Source organism: Candida metapsilosis (genome assembly GCF_017655625.1).
Source record: "Candida metapsilosis strain BP57 chromosome Unknown scaffold7, whole genome shotgun sequence".
Taxonomy (NCBI): domain Eukaryota; kingdom Fungi; phylum Ascomycota; class Pichiomycetes; order Serinales; family Debaryomycetaceae; genus Lodderomyces; species Lodderomyces metapsilosis.
This window is the reverse complement of record NW_027138165.1, coordinates 159,346-177,582: the sequence shown is the minus strand read 5'-3', so window position 1 is coordinate 177,582 and position 18,237 is coordinate 159,346. Positions and strand designations below refer to the sequence as shown.

Sequence of the window (18,237 nt, the reverse complement as noted above, 5' to 3'; positions counted from 1 at the left end):
TTTATTCGATTTGCCGCTAATAACCGTTTTCGTGTCTGTTTCTTTGTTATCTCAAACATCAGTTTCTATAAAAAGTAACATGACGTATACTGCATATAAGTGTAAATTCAGACACTTAAATGTGACAGACAGACAGACAGAGAAAAAAAAAAAAAAATCAACAAATAAAAAAATATTATTTAAACAAGTATTACATCCAGCAAAAAACTACTCATTTCTTTTCTTTGATTTGAAATAGACGAATAAACGATGTCAAGAGTAGCTAGAGCAAACTGTGCCAACTGTACGTGCTCCCCAGGATTATTATCTAGAACGAATAAGAAATCCATGTCATTTGCTAAAAGAATCAATCTCAACAGACTTAACAGTGGTGGCAGCCTCAAAGATGGTCATTCGCAATCAAGAAAAGGTTCTGTATTCACTTTAGATCCATCATTGTGTTTACCTGAAACTAAGGAAGTCAACACCACCCATAGATTGGAGAGATTAAGACAGGAAATGAAGAAACAAGACTTGGGTGTTTATATCGTTCCCAGTGAAGACCAACATCAGTCCGAATACACTTCTGCTTATGACCAAAAGAGAAGCTTCATTAGTGGCTTTAGTGGAAGTGCCGGTGTTGCTATCATTACTAGAGATTTGAACAGTGTTGGTGGAGACGATTTTACTCAAGGTAGTGCCGCATTATCGACTGACGGCCGTTACTTTACCCAAGCACTTGAGGAATTAGACTTTAATTGGATTTTATTGAAGCAAGGAGCTAAAGGTGAACCTACTTGGGAAGAATGGACTGCTCAACAAGCTTCGCAGTTGAGCTTGGATAGTGGATCCAAAGTCAAAATCGGTGTTGATCCTAAATTGTGGAGTTATAAGCAATATCAGAAGTTTAAAGGAGTTGTTGAAAAGCAGTTGGTCAAAACACCAAAAGCTCAAATTGAAATTACTCCTGTAACTGACAACTTGATAAACAAGATTTGGGAAGATTTCGAATCTTTGCCACCATCTACACTTGGAGATATAAAACACTTGGATTTAACTTTCACCGGTAAAGAAGCAAGCGACAAAATAAAGGAAATTAGAGACGAAGTGATCAAAGATGATGTTGAAGGTATGGTGATCACCGCTTTGGATGAGATTGCTTGGTTGTTGAATTTGCGCGGTCTGGATATCCAGTATAACCCAGTGTTTTACAGTTTTGTTATCCTTACAAAGAATCAATTAAAGTTGTTTATTGGTGAGAATAGATTGTCATCGCAAATTATTGAAGAGTTGAAGCAGATTGGTGTCAGTATTGAACCATATGAACAGTTTTATTCATCTTTGAGTTCGCTTTCAAAAGAAATTGCAGTTGATAACAAAAAACTATTTATACCGAATAATGCTAACTGGGAAGTTGTGCGAAGCTTGCAATGTTCATTCACTGAAGGATTATCAGCTGTTGAGTTGCAAAAATCAATTAAAAACGAAACTGAATTGAAAGGGGCCGAAATTGCGCATTTGAAAGATGGTAGAGCTTTAATCAAATTCTTTGCTTGGTTGGAGAACCAAGTTATAGAGAAGGAGGAAATGATTGATGAAGTTGAAGCTGATGAAAAGTTGTCTGAATTCAGACTGCAGGAGGACAACTTTGTTGGTTTGTCTTTTGATACAATTAGTGCTACAGGAGCTAATGGTGCAGTTATACATTATAAGCCCGAAAAAGGAGCATGTTCAGTTATCAATCCAGAAAAAATATACCTTAATGACTCAGGAGCTCAATTCTTGGAAGGTACCACCGACACCACGAGAACTGTTCATTTTGGTGTTCCTACTAGAGAAGAGGTTCGGAATTACACCTTGGTGTTGAAGGGAAATATTGCATTATCGACATTGAAATTCCCTGAAGGATCAACTGGAAATCTTATTGATTCAATTGCAAGGCAATTTCTTTGGGAATATGGTTTGGATTATGGCCATGGAACATCCCATGGAATTGGTGCTTATCTCAATGTGCATGAAGGTCCAATTGGTATTGGCCCTAGACCAAATGCCGCAGTCAACGCTTTACAACTGGGTAATTTAATCTCCAACGAACCTGGCTACTACAAGGAAGGTGATTACGGAATTCGTATTGAAAATGTCATGTACATCAAGCCAAGTCAGTACACCTTTGCAGGCAAGAAGTTTTTGGAGTTTCAAACCGTGACAAAGGTGCCATTCTGTAGGAAATTGATTGACCCCTGCATGTTGACTGAAAAGGAACTCAGATGGATTAACAAATACCATGCAAGTATTTGGAGAGAATTGAGTGATACCCTTGATAAGCATAGTATCACGTACAAATGGTTAAAGAGAGAAACTGAGCCTTTTGCTCCATGAAAGAAAAATGTTATATAATTATATACATTAATGCTTTTTTTTTTTTATCTATGACCGTTCCATGACTACTCTTCGAAAAGTATCTGTATCTCCTCGATTCTTCTCTTTCTCCTCTCTTCTTCTTCAACACCAACCGCTTCACCAATCTGCTTCTTCCGTTCTTGGATTTTGAGCATTTTCGTCTCAATACTATTCTCCATTATAAATCGAACAACTTTAACTGTCTCATTTTGACCAATTCGATGTATTCTATCAATTGCTTGATCTTCTATACTAGGACTCCACCAAGGATCCATCATGAATGCTTTAGATGCTGTTGTCAAATTCAACCCAACACCACCAGCCTTCAAACTCAATAGTAAAATGGCAATTTTCCCGTTAGTCAATGGCGCATTAAACAGATTGAGCAATTTGCCTCGATCATTCATATTCAACCTTCCATCGAATTTGTAAACCATGAAATCATCACTGGTTAGTTTCAATTCCACCTCCATTATATCCAAATAGGAAGAGAATTGAGAAAACACAATCACTTTCAGATTCGGTTCACTAATTTGAATCAGCTTTAAATGCTTGATGAGAGCTTGAATTTTGGAACTTGACCGATTCGGATCGTGTAAGTATATTTGAAAATCATAATCTTGTTGATGATCTCGGTTTTGAGTATGGAATCGAATCTCATTACTCGTGGTTTTCTGTCTTCGACCCCTGAATAGCTTGTATTTGGAAATTGGTTCTCGACAATTGGGACATAGTTTTTCACGTTTCAATTCCAGTTGAAAATCCAAATGCTCCAAAATACACGAAAAGCAAAATGTATGCCCGCATGGAGTTATAGTAAGCTCATTGGTTGGAATTGGTGAAGTTGTGCAAATTGAACATTCATTTTCTGGATTGACACAATCATACAATTTGTAGATAATTTGCTTCACCTCGGTATCATTGGTGAACTTCCCACTTTGGTCCTTGATTGATTTTAAAAACGTCTTCATTTCCTCGTCAACTTCCAAGTCAATAACATCATCATCCATTTCATGAGCTCCTCCAATCAAGTCCATATGACAACAAACTTGTCTCAACCGTAAAATATGAGTCAAAATCTGAGTATACTGACGCATTAATTGACCTGACTTGACCCCCTCCGCAAACGACTCAAATGCCCTGGATTTAAACCAATTGTAAAGTTTTGCCTCTTGATCATTAAACTTGATTTCTTCAATCACAACTTCCTTTTCAGGTAGTTCCACCAACGGTTTACCATTCTTCTTTTGGTTTTTCGTTCTTCGCAAGAATATCGGTTCCAAAATAGATTTGATAACATCTAATGTCTGAGATATCTTCTTCTGTTCAAAAGGTAATGTAACAAATGTCTTCCAATAGGAGAAATTGTTCCATGGATCCAACTCCAAGAACTTGGCTAATGAATACAAGTCATCCAATCTGTTGACTATTGGAGTACCAGTTAGAACCCATTTTCGATTCAGTTGCAATTCATAGACAGATTTTGCCGTTTTGGTATTTCGATTACGAATGTTGTGTCCTTCATCAAGAATGATTCGGAAAAACTTGACTGAATAGAGTCCCAATCGGGGAAGCTCTCCTCTAGCATTACGATGCTTGGATATTCTTGTATACTCATTCAAAATGGTACCATAAGTGGTGATGACAACAATGGGGATTTTCGAGTTCTGTCTCAAATTGCAGAGTGATAAAGACAAGTCATTTTCTGTTTCATCTCCATAATATAATCGACAAATGTGCTTGTCATTGTTGTTTGCTTTTTCAAATTCTTCCTTCCATTGTGTAAGCAAAGACATGGGTACAACAATCAAGGTTGTTTTTGAAGCATACCGATTCTCTTCAACAGGTGAACTATCATAAGGTACAGAGTTTATCAAAGCCAATGTAGCAATCGTTTTTCCCAACCCCATTTCGTCGGCTAGAATTCCTCCTTGTAAACTGGTTTTAATTATAGGTTTCTCCAAGGATAGCTCACCATTATATAAATTAGCATAAAAGTAGTTTTCTTGTTGAGAAGAAGATTGTGTTGACTGCGTATGACATTCACCTGGCCATCTGTATTTTCTCCAAAGAGGATTCATCGTACCTGCTTCTTCTATATTCTTCCTTGTCTCAATAGATAACAGGTCTTCTCCCATACATTGTTCCAAAACGTCAACTTCCTTTTCTCTTGCCAACATCCATGAAAGACCATGCTTTTGATATTCTCTAAGGGATAGGCAGAAATTTTCGTTTGGCGGTTCGGTAGTCTCTGGCAAACTTTCCAATAATTTTGATTGGTTATTTGCTTGATAGAATTGTCTCAATTGATCAAGGTTGACTTCATCTGCAACCTCCTCAACTTCGGAGCCCGTTATCTCTTCTACTGGCTGAGATGACATGACATCATCTTCCCTATTGTCATTGTTCAATTTAAGTGGTTTTAGTTTTAACCTCTCAAACAAGTTGGACACACCTGCTTGTCTCAATCTCATTGACGCTTCACCTTCACTCTCAGTTGCAAAATTGAAATTAGGTCCCTTTTTCATACTAGGTTGTTCCATAGCCAAGTCAATATTTTTCACAAACCCAGAACTTCTTAGATAGACCATAATTTGGATAAAGAATGAGTCTCCAGTGGACAACCGACGTTTGGTGGTTTCCAACACAATGACATCAAAATCGGCAATATTTTGATCAATCAAAGGGCTAAATATCCTCGTTAAATCCTCTGGTAATCTTCCAATTTCTCTATCGTTAAGACATAGCCGTATGATTGAACTCTTTTGAGCTGTTGAGTTTCGTGGCACTAGTCTCTTCACTACAAGCCTATCCTGATACTTGAGAGGCTTCATCGTTGGTCTCGTTGCCCAGGCTTGAACTTCTAGTGTACCAATATACCTATGCCAAAAATCAGCCTCTGATTGCGCATCATTGCCCTCCTGTGAATGGAGTCGTTTGCGAAACAGTCCAAACTCGAGGTCTTCCCTATTCTCCCGTTTTAATGGCGAAGACGAGTTTGTGGATGATGAACTTGGTCGCAGATTTCGTTGTGATAGTATAGACGTTGCACTAACGGTTGGAGATGACGGAAGTGGCAGTTCCGAACGTGTTTTGTTTGCAGGTGGCAACTCATCAATATCTGGAGGATTTGTAAATAGTTCATGAGTGGCGTGTTTGATGCTGTTGGGATATATTGAGTATTTATCATATAGATAGTTTAGTATGATAGGCGATATTTCGCCTACTATTGCTTGTAGATCGTGTACAAACTTCTCATATGATATGGTAGAGTCGATTGGTGTCTGTGATTGTATTAATGTCGCCTTCTCATCCTCATCGTCTTCATCTTGAACGAATAAACTATCTTCATTTGAGACGGGCTCCACTTTCACTTCTTTTTCCTTTTCCTCTTTCGGTAGAAAGAATCTTTTCTTGGTTATTTGCATATAATATGTTTTTCACAAGGAAGAAGAAAGTTGCTTCATGATTCTCATCTTTACGGAAAAAAATTGGTGTTGCAAAATTAAGACGCGACAGTGCACGTCATTACACACAGGTGAAGAGTAAAAGAGCTAGTAGGGAGTCCATGATATCCTTGCACAGCTACAACTGATGCCTACAATAACTGCTGTATTTGCTAATCAATATTCGTCAAATGGTAGTCATTACAGGCGATAAGAAAAGCATTTTTACATCAGGCCGCTATACATATTTGGCTTCAAAAGCGGTAACAGGATAAAGGAAATACAAAGGTCAATACAGTGGTTACGAGAGAGTCACTTTTTTTAAGTTGATGATAGTTGAGTATAGAAAGAGGGGAAGCTCCAACAAAGAGCGATCATAGCCGCCTAAAGCCGCAAGTTGCATAAGGCAAGTCATAGCGATAAAAAGAAAAGTATGAAGTATTGGTTATCATTAACATACTTATTACAGGTATAAGGGACTTTTGGAGTAAGACCTGTTCCCAATTAACTTATTCGTAGATTGTACGACTTTCCTAGTAAAAAGATTGTTTTAGTAGTTATTGACTCACAATCAGAAAAAGTAAAAAAGAAAACGGAATCTAATGATAACTCACTCCGATTCAGGTAATAAGCGCGCATTTTGGTGGGGAGAAAGATTTAACTTCTTCATTTTTTTTTTTTTTTTCAAATTTGAAAATTTAGTCATATAATAAACCCCATTTCTTCTTCTTACATTTCCTAGTTGATAGACTTAATTTATACTCGTTTAACCCAAGTGTACTACTATTCAAATTTAATTACACCGATATGACCAAAGACAGCACTCAACAAGCCAAAGATTTGTCTCACTTGTTATCTCCAGAAGCCAAATCGAGACAAAACTCACCTTTAAAAGATGCTTTCAAATATTTTAAATTACCAAATATGACATTCCTCGGTGGAGGTTTACCATTATCGGACTATTTCCCATTTGATAGAGTAAGTGCTGATATTCCAACCCCATCTTTCCCCAATGGAATTGGCGCACCATTGACTACTGAGAGTAAAACTACCATTGAAGTGTTTAAAAAAGCCGAAAAGAATAAACCAAATCAAGTTGAATTAGCTAGGTCTTTGCAATATGGTTATACTGAAGGTCAACCGGAATTGACTGCTTTCTTGAAAGAACACACGGAAATGATTCACAAGATTCCATACAAGGATTGGGATTTGGTTGCATCCGTTGGAAACACTGAATCATGGGACTCTACATTGAGAACATTCTGTACTAGAGGGGACTCCATCTTGGTTGAGGAATATTCTTTTTCATCGGCTTTGGAAACTGCCAACGGTCAAGGTATCAACACTGTTCCTGTACCAATGGATGACTATGGTATCATTCCAAGTGGCTTGGACACTTTGTTAGCCAATTGGATTGGTAACAAGCCAAAATTGTTGTACACCATCTCCACCGGACAAAACCCAACTGGATCATCATTGAGTGCCGAAAGAAGAAAGCAAATTTACAAAATTGCGTGTAAATATGACTTTATCATTGTTGAAGATGAACCTTATTACTTTTTGCAAATGGAGACTTACACCAAGGACAAAAAGGCAAGAGAAGGTAAAACAGTTCATGAACATCAAGAGTTTATCGAGGCCTTGGTACCATCATTCATTTCATTGGATACCGAAGGAAGGGTTATTAGATTAGACTCATTCTCCAAGGTATTGGCACCAGGTTTGAGATTAGGATGGATTGTTGGACAAGAGAAATTGTTGGAAAGATACGTTAGGTTGCACGAAGTTTCCATTCAATGTCCTTCTGGTTTGACTCAATCAATGACAAATGCATTGTTGCAAAGTTGGGGACAAAAGGGATACTTGGACTGGTTGATTGGATTAAGAGCTGAATACACTCACAAGAGAGATGTCGCCATTGATGCATTGGAGGAGTATTGTCCAAAGGAAGTTACATCTTATGTCCCTCCTGTTGCTGGTATGTTCTTCACTGTCAATATTGATGCTTCAAAACATCCTAAATTCGCTGAATTGGGAGATGATCCATTAAAGATTGAAAGTTTGATCTATGAGCAGAGTATTAAACAGGGGACATTGATGATTCCTGGCTCTTGGTTCAAATCTCAAGGTCAATCAACTCCTCCACAAAAGAATTTACCACAAAACCCAGCTGCTAAGACTCATATTTTCTTTAGAGGTACCTATGCTGCTGTACCATTGGATCAATTAGTCTTTGGATTACAGAAATTCAGCAAGGCTGTCAAGATTGAGTATGGATTAGAGTAGACTACATAGGAGGTAAGCTAATAAAAATTTTTTGTGTTGCGAATGAAATGCGTAAATTTTTGTAAAACAAAACATCAGAGTTACTCAACTGTCTGCCACATAATGCAAATACTAAAGATACCCTGGCTAGGGCATAAAGGTATGCCTCTTCTATGATCAATCTCCACTCTGCTCTGTACTAACCAAATCAATAGCCGAGAATAAAAAAGTAGAATGTTATACAGTCACCATTAATGCACAAGGAACACGACTAGCTTCAGGAGGTCTTGACGGGTGTATCAAGATTTGGGATACCAATACAATCAATCTGTTTTTCAAAATACTGGATAAACCATATAACAAGAATAAGCGACCACAATCAAGCTCATCAAACTCATCCAATGTCGATGTGGAATATACTCCAGATTTACCTGATAAGTCACTACGTCGTGCATTATGCTCAATGTCGAGACATAATGGTGCTGTTACATCTTTGAAATTTTCACCAGATGGAAGATGGCTAGCTAGTGGCTCTGATGATAAGATTGTTTTGATTTGGGAAAAGGATGATTCACAAGCATCAAATACATTTGGTGTTGAACATGCCGATTTAGAACATTGGACAGTTAGGAAAAGGCTTGTGGCTCATGATAATGATATTCAAGATATATGTTGGTCACCAGATGGGTATTTATTGGTAACTGTTGGATTAGATCGTTCCATCATCATATGGAACGCGTTGACGTTTGAAAAGATTAAACGATACGATATCCACCAATCAATGGTTAAAGGAATTGTATTTGACCCAGCGAACAAGTTCTTTGCTACGGCTTCAGATGATAGAACTGTACGAATATTTCGATACTATAAGAAAATGAATGAATACAACAGTTATGAGTTTCAAATGGAACATATTGTGGTTGACCCATTAAAGAAATCCCCCTTGACTTCATATTTTAGAAGAATGAGTTGGTCGCCAGACGGACAGCACCTTGCCGTACCCAATGCCACTAATGGACCGGTACCATCGGTGGCAATTGTAAATAGAGGAAACTGGGGATCTGATGTCTCGTTAATTGGACATGAAGCACCGGTCGAGGTGTGTTCATTTTCTCCCAGACTATTTCAAATTGATACTGAGCAAGATAAAGAAGATCCTCAATTTCAAACGGTGTTGGCCACTGGTGGGCAGGATCGCACTTTAGCCATTTGGTCAACATCCAATTCCAAACCTATAGTTGTGTGCCAAGATATCGTTGATAATTCCATTACTGATATATGTTGGGCCCCAGATGGAGAGACATTGTACTTTAGCTGTTTGGATGGATCGGTTACTTGTGTTCATTTTACTAAAGGTGAATTGGGACAAGTTGTTAGTGAAGAGTTGATTGATCAACAGTTGAACAGGTATGGTGCTGATCGAGAATCAACGATCTTGCCTGAAAGTGTTGAGCAACTACGTTTGGAGGAAAATTCAACTGAAGCTAGAGCCATTGCTATAAGGAAAATGATGCCAATAGAAACGGCCAAATCTCAGTTTGATAAAAAGAGTAATACAGAGACAGCAAAGATAAAACCCGTTGAAAAGGAACCATCAGTAGCACCTTTAACACCAGCTTTAAAGATTGATGCGTCCAGACTACGGAAACAGGCCATTTCAGTGACAAAGACTGGTAAAAGAAGAGTAGCCCCATTGCTTGTATCGTCATCCTCACCCAATCCTACGCCTTCCAAGACACCTGCTGAAGTTAAAAAGAGGAAATTGCAAACAAACTCAAAAATATCACAACTGTCATATATTCTACCTCGACGTGGCTTGCAAACATCAGTTTCTGGGTTCAAAGAGCGTGATCATGCATCGACAACAAATGCCGAGATAGAGGAAGACAACGACAATTTAGATATTGGTGGTGGTGTCAATGCCTTAGAAGAAGAAATCAACACATCACAACTTTCTGAATCAGCATTAAAAAGACACAAGAATAGACAGAAACGTAAATGGTTGGAAACAAAGTATCCTCATTCATTTAAGCAAATTAGTCATCTTCCAGAAACCTTATTCTCGAATAATGCGTTGCAAAATATTCAAGTCAACAGGATTTATAAAGCCTATGCTAACAACAAGAATATACTGGCCGAGTTATCCAGAGGAGCTGCCATTGATTTTGATGAAGATTTGATGTTTTCTGTTGTTGTTTCTAAAACAAAGCACAAGCAAGAAGGTAATAATGTTTTGGATAAACTGGAAGTGGACACTGTAACCACCACCGTTGAAGTACGTAATGGGAAGCCGTGGCATGAGAATGATGCACAGAATGATCGGGATTTTGATGACCCCACCAAAGTTATTGTTTATGATGACCAAGATGCTGAAAAAAGGAGATTTACTTTATTTTTCCCATTTAGAATCCAGCTGATAGTTCCTATACTTGATGATGGCAAATTACGATACATTGCCTTGTGCTCATTCAATGGAAGTTTACAAATTGTTTCTGCAGATACAGGGAGGTATATCTTACCCACTATTGAATTACTTGAAAATGTGGTTTCCATAAAGTATGCCAATGGCAAATTGCTTGTGTTGACTAGTCCTGGGTTATTTTACGGATGGGATTTGAAAACATTTAAAGTTTACATGAATAAAGTGTCAGTTGCTACTGTACTCAACTGTTTTGATATTTCCAATAGGAGACATGTAATTATGCCTGATATTCGAGCATTGGAAATAAATCCCAATGATGGAACACCATATATCATGACTAATTTTTGTAATGATGTGTTTGGATACTCGTTACAATTGGAGTGTTGGATTAAAGTGATTGATGCATGGTACTTCAATGTGACAACGGAGGAAATAAGGAGTAATCCGATGGTAGAGAGGATGTATTCAAGGCTGAAGTTTGAATTTGATCAAAGTGCCTTAATGGACAATACACGCACGTACAAGTATGACACATCCACTGTTTTAAAGGACACAATGGTGAGTAGGAGTAAAGAGATGAAGAGATTTATTCAATGATCATGGAATACATAAACTTTATAGACTGAATAGTAAGTATTTTTATCTCAATTTGTCTCTTGTTCAACATCCTTTGGTAATTTCTCCTGTCTCTTATTAGTAACTGGCTTTTCAGGTTTCGCAACTTTAGCCTTGAATGGGAAACTAACCAAGAACAACAAATCACTCAAAACATAATTGACAGCCAACATCCAACAAGTCAATCCAATAGTACCAGTCTTGAAAAAAGGTAAAGCCAACCACCATTCAAGATAATAAGGTAAAATCCCAACACGTATATAAAACAAATGAGTTTTCCTAAACAAAACTCTCATTATCCAAATTGGTAATACTGTACTGATCCAAATTATTGAATTAGTCAACGAATTAACTTTACTCTTTTCCGCAGTCAAATTCTCATTCAATTCCTGTAATTCCAACTTTAATTTATCCAATTTACGATTCAATTTCGTCCATTTGGCGTACTCATCTTGGGCACTAATTGATCTTTGTTCGTGAGTTAATGTTCTTATTTCGTGTTGTTTGGAAGCGTATTGCTTTATTGAATTGCTTTGACCTAGGAATGGTGTTGATGTGTAAAAGTTCCATACTAGGGATTGGATGGTTGGTTTGCCTATTAATGAGATGATCTTTTGTAATATGAGTAGGGTGAGTGTTGTTATTATGATGGTATATGGATTCAAGTCGAGTGATATCATTGTGTGAGTGCAATTGGGAGATTATATAATGCCCTGAAGCTATTGTCATTGATTTGGGTTTTCTGTTTATTTTGGATGATGAAAACAATTTTTCAAAAAAGCTGTGTGTCGTAGAATACGTTCTTGAGACACTCAATGCCTCATAGGAAAGAATTGCACACAATCCTTACACCAAGGCTTTCTACAAGATAATCTTTTACTAAACGAGCTGTTACAAGATGTACAGATAAAAAGATTATGTAAGTATGAATGGAATGCATCTTTACATTTTTTACTCTTCAATTGATATATAGGTTTATAACCAAGTGTTTGGTAATGTCTTATAGTAAGTGTATGTGTGTCTCTCTCTTTAATGAACAGAAAAAAAGAAAAGGAATTTCAATTTCAATTTTAACTTCAAAACTTCAATCAAAGGAAAAAGAGAAACATCAAAAGGAATCACCCTTACCCCAACAGATCATCCCCCATCCATCTTGGTAAAATCATCTTTATCTCAATTCCTTGATACTATACACATCTTTAAAGTATCATTACACACTACTACCGTTTCAAGATACACGGCCTTCACCATTTATCAGCAGACAGACGCACAACACACACTCTCATCTTAAAAAAAAAAAAAAAATAGTTATACGTTTCACCACCAGCATAAGACGCAATTCAGCCACAGAACCTGAATAAACCACATATCTAAGAACTTTATCATTATAGTTACCCACACAACCGCACTACCCTTCCAATGCCCAGTGATTTAGAAGACGACTACATATCTTGGATTCAACAATTTTGCGAGGTTTTTGGCCACGATTACTTTGTACAGGTATCACAGGACTTTATTGAAGATGACTTTAATCTTACTGGCTTATCACTGCAAGTACCATTTTATAGAGAAGCATTATACACGATATTAGACTACCAAGTAGAAACAGCCGAAGATCACACAAACACCACCAATAATAATAGCATAAGTACCAACAACAACAACAATAGCAATACCAACAACTCACGAGGGGCAAACAGTACGGGGAATGGCAACAATAGCAAGAAGTCATCCAATAATGCTCCAGAATTACCCAATAAAGCACTTTTGGCCCATCTGGCTGAATTATTATACGGATTAATACATGCAAGATATATTGTATCCAAACCAGGACTAACGGCAATGGCATCAAAATTTGAAAAGAATGACTTTGGCTCGTGCCCAAGATACTTTTGCGATGGAATGCATTTGATACCCGTGGGGTCAACCGATGTACCGGGTCAAGAAACAGTCCGGTTATACTGCCCTTGCTGTAACGATATTTACATACCTTCAAGCTCAAGATATTTAAACATTGATGGAGCTTATTTCGGAACGACATTTCCCGGATTATTAGTCAAGATGTTTCCTGAAATTGAAAATCAATGTAGGATAAGAATAAATAAGTTTAGTTCTAATGATTTTGGATTGAAGTTGTTTGGGTTTAAAATCAATGAATTAAGTTCAACTGGACCAAGAATGAAATGGTTGAGGCAGCATCCGAAAAGTGTGGAAGATAAACAAGAGTATGAATATTGTGAATATAGTGTACCAAAATTGAAAGCTGAGGATGGAGAAGAAGGAGATGAGGAAGAAGATGCTAGTATGGGAGAAGAAGAAGATGATGATGACGAGGAAGAAGAAGAGGAAGACGACGATAAAACTATGGCTAGCGAGTAAATAGCAATCATAGGGGATGCAATGTACACAATAATGATGTTTTTTGTCGATGTATTAATAAAACTGTCTTTAGAAGTAGTATACACTATACAGCTGCATTTAATGAGTCAAGTGTACTGGCTTACCTGGTTCCCAATCCTTGATACCATTCTGTATATTAACCCAATACTTTAACTTTATAGCATCAGTAATCAACTCATCCCAATTAATAGGATCCTTCTTCAACTCCAGTTCAATCTTCTCCTCGGCCTGTTTTATTCGATCATTATTCTCCTCTTCCAATTCATCCAACTCTTGCTCCTGTTCAGCAAACTCCAATTGTTCATGCGCCTCCATAACTTGCAACAACATAGCCTTGTACGCCATCGCATTTGCATCACTAGCATTTTGGAACTTGGCAATCATGGACTTAGACACGGCATCATCAGTAATATCGACTCCGTGCATCAACTTGATCAAGTGAGCTAATCGTAAATATGGATTACGTAAATGTGTAAACGCTTGGTTAATGTTCAGTGATGCTATGGTGTCTGATGATACGTCTGGGTGGTTTGATCCTTGCAAAGTGCGGTATTCTTTGCGTAGTTGTCTTTCATTGATGTAGAATGGGTCCTTGGGTGGTCCACCATGGGGGAAATTGTGAGGAAATAATTTAAAGTATGATGGTGTTGCCTCGGTGGAAAGCCATCTTCTGGTAATTGGCAATGCCGATTTAGCTAGCTGATTGATTCCTCTAGATAGCATTATAATTCGTAGTATACTTCAAAGTAGATAAGACTGAAGATGCTGAATAAGAAACCTAGTTATTAATCATGTGGAAATTTTTGAGTCTTTGTTGCGAAAGTTCAAAGCGCGGAAAAATAATAAGAGCTGATCCCAGAGATGACAAAGCGGAACCAATATTTTTTTGCCATCTCCATTCTCCCATGTTTAAGAAAAGAGTGGTTAAAGATTCCAGCAGTGGCTCCAAAAGAAAAACCAATGTGTTGGAACAGGATGAACAGGTAGAGACTACTCCTCAAGATGAACATAGAGCTGTTAAACGATCAAAGTTGACAAATTCAAACACAAGCACGTCAACTACAGCAAAGAAGTCTGCGCCTATTCCCACATCTACGACGTCACTGCTACTACTGAAGAGCCAAGATGAACAGGAAGATGTACCTAAGCTGACAGTAGCTAAACAATCATCATCTATCAAACCAGTGCCTGAAAGTATCAACATTACAACTATTATGGACTTCCAGCCTGATGTATGTAAAGATTTCCAACAGACAGGCTATTGCGGATACGGAGACACATGCAAGTTTCTCCACATAAGAGATGAATCTAGACAAAAGAAACCAATAAAGAAAGATTGGGAAGATGCAGTTGCAAACAAGAAGAGTAGTCGGAAAGAAGATGGGATCAACACTGCAACCGTACCTTTCAAATGCATACTTTGTAAAAAAAATTACAAAAGCCCAATCAAGACTCAATGTGGTCATTTATTTTGTCAAGCTTGTTTTTTAAATCGGTATAAGGTACAAAAGAAATCAGGTTGTGCTATATGTAATAAAGATGTTGAAGGGGTGATGATTCCGGTAACGAAAAGGGAGTTGGAAGAATTGATTGGGTGAAGCTGATTAGTTACAGAAAAGTGCTGAGGAACGTGGTATCATCTTTGTATTCTCTTCAACATTTTGCGTCTTCGAGATTTGAATTGGATATACTTGTAAAACATCAACACTCTGAAAAACTTACTTTGAGGTTGTGGCTCATTCTCATAGTTTAATATCGCATAATAACCGTTGAAGGAAATCAGCCAATGATCCACAACTTTTAACCAAGAATCCAGTTGAAAGAAACAGTGTTTGTAATTCATTTGGAGTCGAATGCTTAAAGGCTCTCTTTTGGGCCGTATCATTGCTGGTATTTGCAAGACATCCAAACTGTCAAAACTTAAATCAAGCAGAGTTAATTTGGGCATGTTGTATAATAATGATGCAAGTTGACTGATTTGGGTATTTGGTGCAAAATAATGCAATGTGAAGGATTTTATTTCAGATAGATTGAAGACTTGGTTTATCCAATTGCTTGGAAAATCAGCTAGATAATTGTCATGAGTTTGAACCGACGACGATTGTGAGCTATTGCTTCCAATTCCTTCGAAGGTTATCCTTACAGATAGGGTATGTGGATATAAACAACTTCTCGAACATGACTTTTGCATGTGTTTAGCAAACGTCACATATTGGCTAACTGTCATATTCACTTTCACAACTTTAGCAATCCTGAAAAGCCTTTGGCGAATCGTTAGAAAAAGGTTCCCTAAATATGAATTCTTTCTTAACATTGAGTTTGAAAACAAGGAGCCAAAATCCTTGTTCAATGCCAATTGGCTAGGGTATGAAATGTGTAGACCGGTGGGAAATTGAGAACCCAACTCGAACACCATGAAATGAGTCCAAGGACGACTGAAAAAACCTTCATCACCAGTCCATATGCATATGAAGTGGAAAAGAGAAAAATTTTCAAATAGAAGGTCCGCCCCTAAATGTTGAAAATCAAATATCAAGTATTTATTGAAATATTTCTTGCCAACCAGAGGTCCAAAGTTGATGAACACGAAAAACCTAAAAATATCGTCCAACTTTAGTTTGGTATCCATTGTTATTTTCACCACTCGGGCCAATCCAGACATTGTGCTGACATAAATTATTCCATTGACAGCATCGTAAGCTCTATATAATCCAATGGCACTGTTGGCTAAGAGACAAAACAGTTGTTTTTGTGGGAGCAAGTTAAGCCAGCTGATTATGGTTTGTCGTGGGAAGTTTAACAAGTTATGTTGGATGGGAAGAACCTTGAGAAGGATGTCTATGGGTAACTCGTGAAGCTCCATTGTCCATGAACGAGTGTTGATGCCCATCCCCAACTGTTTTCTTTCAAAAAAAAAGGTGTGCCCATTGTTACCTCATGAATCGATTTTGTTTTAGGAAAGAACAAGCGATGGGAGAAGATTATGTTGTCAAACAGGGCCCCCTAAAGGCATGTTGTATGTTTCTAAGAGGAACGGAGGTATGGCTGAAGAATGCTCTTTGAGTTAGAGTACATAGATGCGGTTTGAAATTTCGTACATAGACGCCCATTTGACCTACAAATATATTTCCATGCGCAAATTAAATGCGCATTACACAAAGACGTATATATATAGCATAACATTCAAACCAGCCCTATATACACTGTAAATCAAATAACATTTCCATAACTTTTTATACAACATTTGCCACTTCTTATCCACCCCCATTTACTCCCAAATTCCTTATGCCACCAACGATCAAGTTGTCGGCTAAAAGATAATTGTGGATTTGTATTTTGTGGTATTTTTGGAGCCCTCACATTGATCTGCATTTTCCATTTCGGGTTCTTCACTAGAAGATGTTCACGGCTCATGGAGCTAATACAGTCCAACACATTTGAGATAAAAATCACCCCGAATACAAATACTGCAAACGAATCTACAAACAACGCCAACATCGGTAACACCAACACTTTAACAACCGGAGAAATGGAAGGTTCTGAAGGTTCTGAACTGGAACCAACGGGGCTGTTTAGACAAAATGCGGATGAAGAGAGATTTTGGAGAGTTTTTCCGGTCACGAGTAGAGACGGAGCCATTTTGCAACTAACATTGATAATCTTGGTTTTAATCATTGGTTTGATTGGTTTCCCAATTTGTATTTTTGAAATTGTTCTTGCAATCTGCAAAGCTTGAGTTTATATTGAAACTCTCTCCTAGGTTTGAAGGATAGCTTGGAGAAGTGAGGAATGATGTGGTTTTTATATCTTTTTTTAGTGTGGTGAACTAGTTAGTAATCTCTATAATAATTCATAATTTTTTAATTGTTTACATCCTTGATCCTGACTTTCAATTGGTGCAAATTACCAACGGTAATTCTTTTAAGACTCAGTCAAACAACATATGTGGCGGTATGAGATGATTGTCAATAAAGTAAAAATAGGAATAGGTTCAGCATCAAGCCATTGCAACGTGGTATATCTCATCTTAACTTTTTCTTGGATTTCTTCACCATAGAGGTGGACTTTCCAGCGCTGTTCTTGTTTAATGATGATGATGATGCCTTTCTCTTCCATTTGGGTCCGTCAGTCTCTTTTGACAATTCCAAACAAGAACACACTTGACTTAGCTTTCTTCTCAAGCTCATTGTTTCCTATTTAACTTCTTGCAATTCAATTTCCAACTCTCTATTGCGATTTCGCAAGTCCTCACTGGTCATTCCATCGTCTTCATCGAGATCAAATTCTTCGATAACCTCCTCGTCCATATGTAGCTGATCATACAGTAGTGATTATACATCAATGTCGAAAACTTTCTTATTTGCTAAAGCGGGGCGATCTAAAATCACATCTCTATTAATTGACCATAATCCAGATTTCTCAAACCCATTCAAAATGTTATCTTTACCCACTCCTTGATTTTCATGACTCACACCAAAATTCCATAAACTTGTCCCTTGGCACAACTTCAGCGCTAGTGTCACCAAAGTAGGTTGAAATGCAGTCTTTATAGTGCTCTTTTGTAGGGCCAAGCACAGATACACTTAAAGGTTGCATCAATTGCAGGCAATGCAGTGGGAGGTAAATTGGAACCACTTTGGATTCCTTTAAAATCACATTAAGCTCTTCATGGTAATGAGCTGCTTGGTTATCCATGAACAAGATTCTGTA

At 37.6% G+C, this 18,237-nt stretch overlaps 10 protein-coding genes across 10 annotated transcripts; 6 read left to right on the top strand and 4 right to left on the bottom strand. All coding sequences in view use genetic code 12, as the record gives it.

The window, feature by feature from the left end:
• Positions 1 to 249: 249 nt before the first annotated feature.
• Positions 250 to 2,358, top strand: I9W82_004624 (aminopeptidase P; the record flags this gene model as incomplete). The annotated part of the gene is made up of 1 exon (XM_067693716.1): positions 250 to 2,358. One exon carries the CDS (start codon positions 250 to 252, stop codon positions 2,356 to 2,358), a length of 2,109 nt encoding a protein of 702 aa, XP_067546109.1.
• A 65-nt stretch (positions 2,359 to 2,423) lies between these two features.
• On the bottom strand, positions 2,424 to 5,807 carry I9W82_004623 (DNA helicase; the record flags this gene model as incomplete). The annotated part of the gene is made up of 1 exon (XM_067693715.1): positions 2,424 to 5,807. One exon carries the CDS (start codon positions 5,805 to 5,807, stop codon positions 2,424 to 2,426), a length of 3,384 nt encoding a protein of 1,127 aa, XP_067546108.1.
• An 825-nt stretch (positions 5,808 to 6,632) lies between these two features.
• Positions 6,633 to 8,111, top strand: ARO8 (bifunctional 2-aminoadipate transaminase/aromatic-amino-acid:2-oxoglutarate transaminase; the record flags this gene model as incomplete). The annotated part of the gene is made up of 1 exon (XM_067693714.1): positions 6,633 to 8,111. One exon carries the CDS (start codon positions 6,633 to 6,635, stop codon positions 8,109 to 8,111), a length of 1,479 nt encoding a protein of 492 aa, XP_067546107.1.
• Positions 8,112 to 8,213: 102 nt separating this feature from the next.
• HIR1 (Hir1p) lies at positions 8,214 to 11,109 on the top strand (the record flags this gene model as incomplete). Its single annotated transcript, XM_067693713.1, has 2 exons — positions 8,214 to 8,250; positions 8,306 to 11,109. 2 exons carry the CDS (start codon positions 8,214 to 8,216, stop codon positions 11,107 to 11,109), a joined length of 2,841 nt encoding a protein of 946 aa, XP_067546106.1.
• A 47-nt stretch (positions 11,110 to 11,156) lies between these two features.
• On the bottom strand, positions 11,157 to 11,807 carry I9W82_004620 (GET complex subunit; the record flags this gene model as incomplete). Its single annotated transcript, XM_067693712.1, has 1 exon — positions 11,157 to 11,807. One exon carries the CDS (start codon positions 11,805 to 11,807, stop codon positions 11,157 to 11,159), a length of 651 nt encoding a protein of 216 aa, XP_067546105.1.
• Positions 11,808 to 12,546: 739 nt separating this feature from the next.
• CKB1 (casein kinase 2 regulatory subunit) lies at positions 12,547 to 13,506 on the top strand (the record flags this gene model as incomplete). Its single annotated transcript, XM_067693710.1, has 1 exon — positions 12,547 to 13,506. One exon carries the CDS (start codon positions 12,547 to 12,549, stop codon positions 13,504 to 13,506), a length of 960 nt encoding a protein of 319 aa, XP_067546104.1.
• Positions 13,507 to 13,605: 99 nt separating this feature from the next.
• Positions 13,606 to 14,250, bottom strand: I9W82_004618 (J-type chaperone; the record flags this gene model as incomplete). The annotated part of the gene is made up of 1 exon (XM_067693709.1): positions 13,606 to 14,250. The coding sequence occupies one exon, from the start codon at positions 14,248 to 14,250 to the stop codon at positions 13,606 to 13,608; it is 645 nt and encodes a 214-aa protein (XP_067546103.1).
• Positions 14,251 to 14,432: 182 nt separating this feature from the next.
• Positions 14,433 to 15,125, top strand: I9W82_004617 (CWC24; the record flags this gene model as incomplete). The annotated part of the gene is made up of 1 exon (XM_067693708.1): positions 14,433 to 15,125. The coding sequence occupies one exon, from the start codon at positions 14,433 to 14,435 to the stop codon at positions 15,123 to 15,125; it is 693 nt and encodes a 230-aa protein (XP_067546102.1).
• A 38-nt stretch (positions 15,126 to 15,163) lies between these two features.
• Positions 15,164 to 16,390, bottom strand: I9W82_004616 (uncharacterized protein; the record flags this gene model as incomplete). The annotated part of the gene is made up of 1 exon (XM_067693707.1): positions 15,164 to 16,390. The coding sequence occupies one exon, from the start codon at positions 16,388 to 16,390 to the stop codon at positions 15,164 to 15,166; it is 1,227 nt and encodes a 408-aa protein (XP_067546101.1).
• Positions 16,391 to 16,939: 549 nt separating this feature from the next.
• I9W82_004615 (uncharacterized protein) lies at positions 16,940 to 17,263 on the top strand (the record flags this gene model as incomplete). Its single annotated transcript, XM_067693706.1, has 1 exon — positions 16,940 to 17,263. One exon carries the CDS (start codon positions 16,940 to 16,942, stop codon positions 17,261 to 17,263), a length of 324 nt encoding a protein of 107 aa, XP_067546100.1.
• Between the last annotated feature and the right edge of the window lie 974 nt (positions 17,264 to 18,237).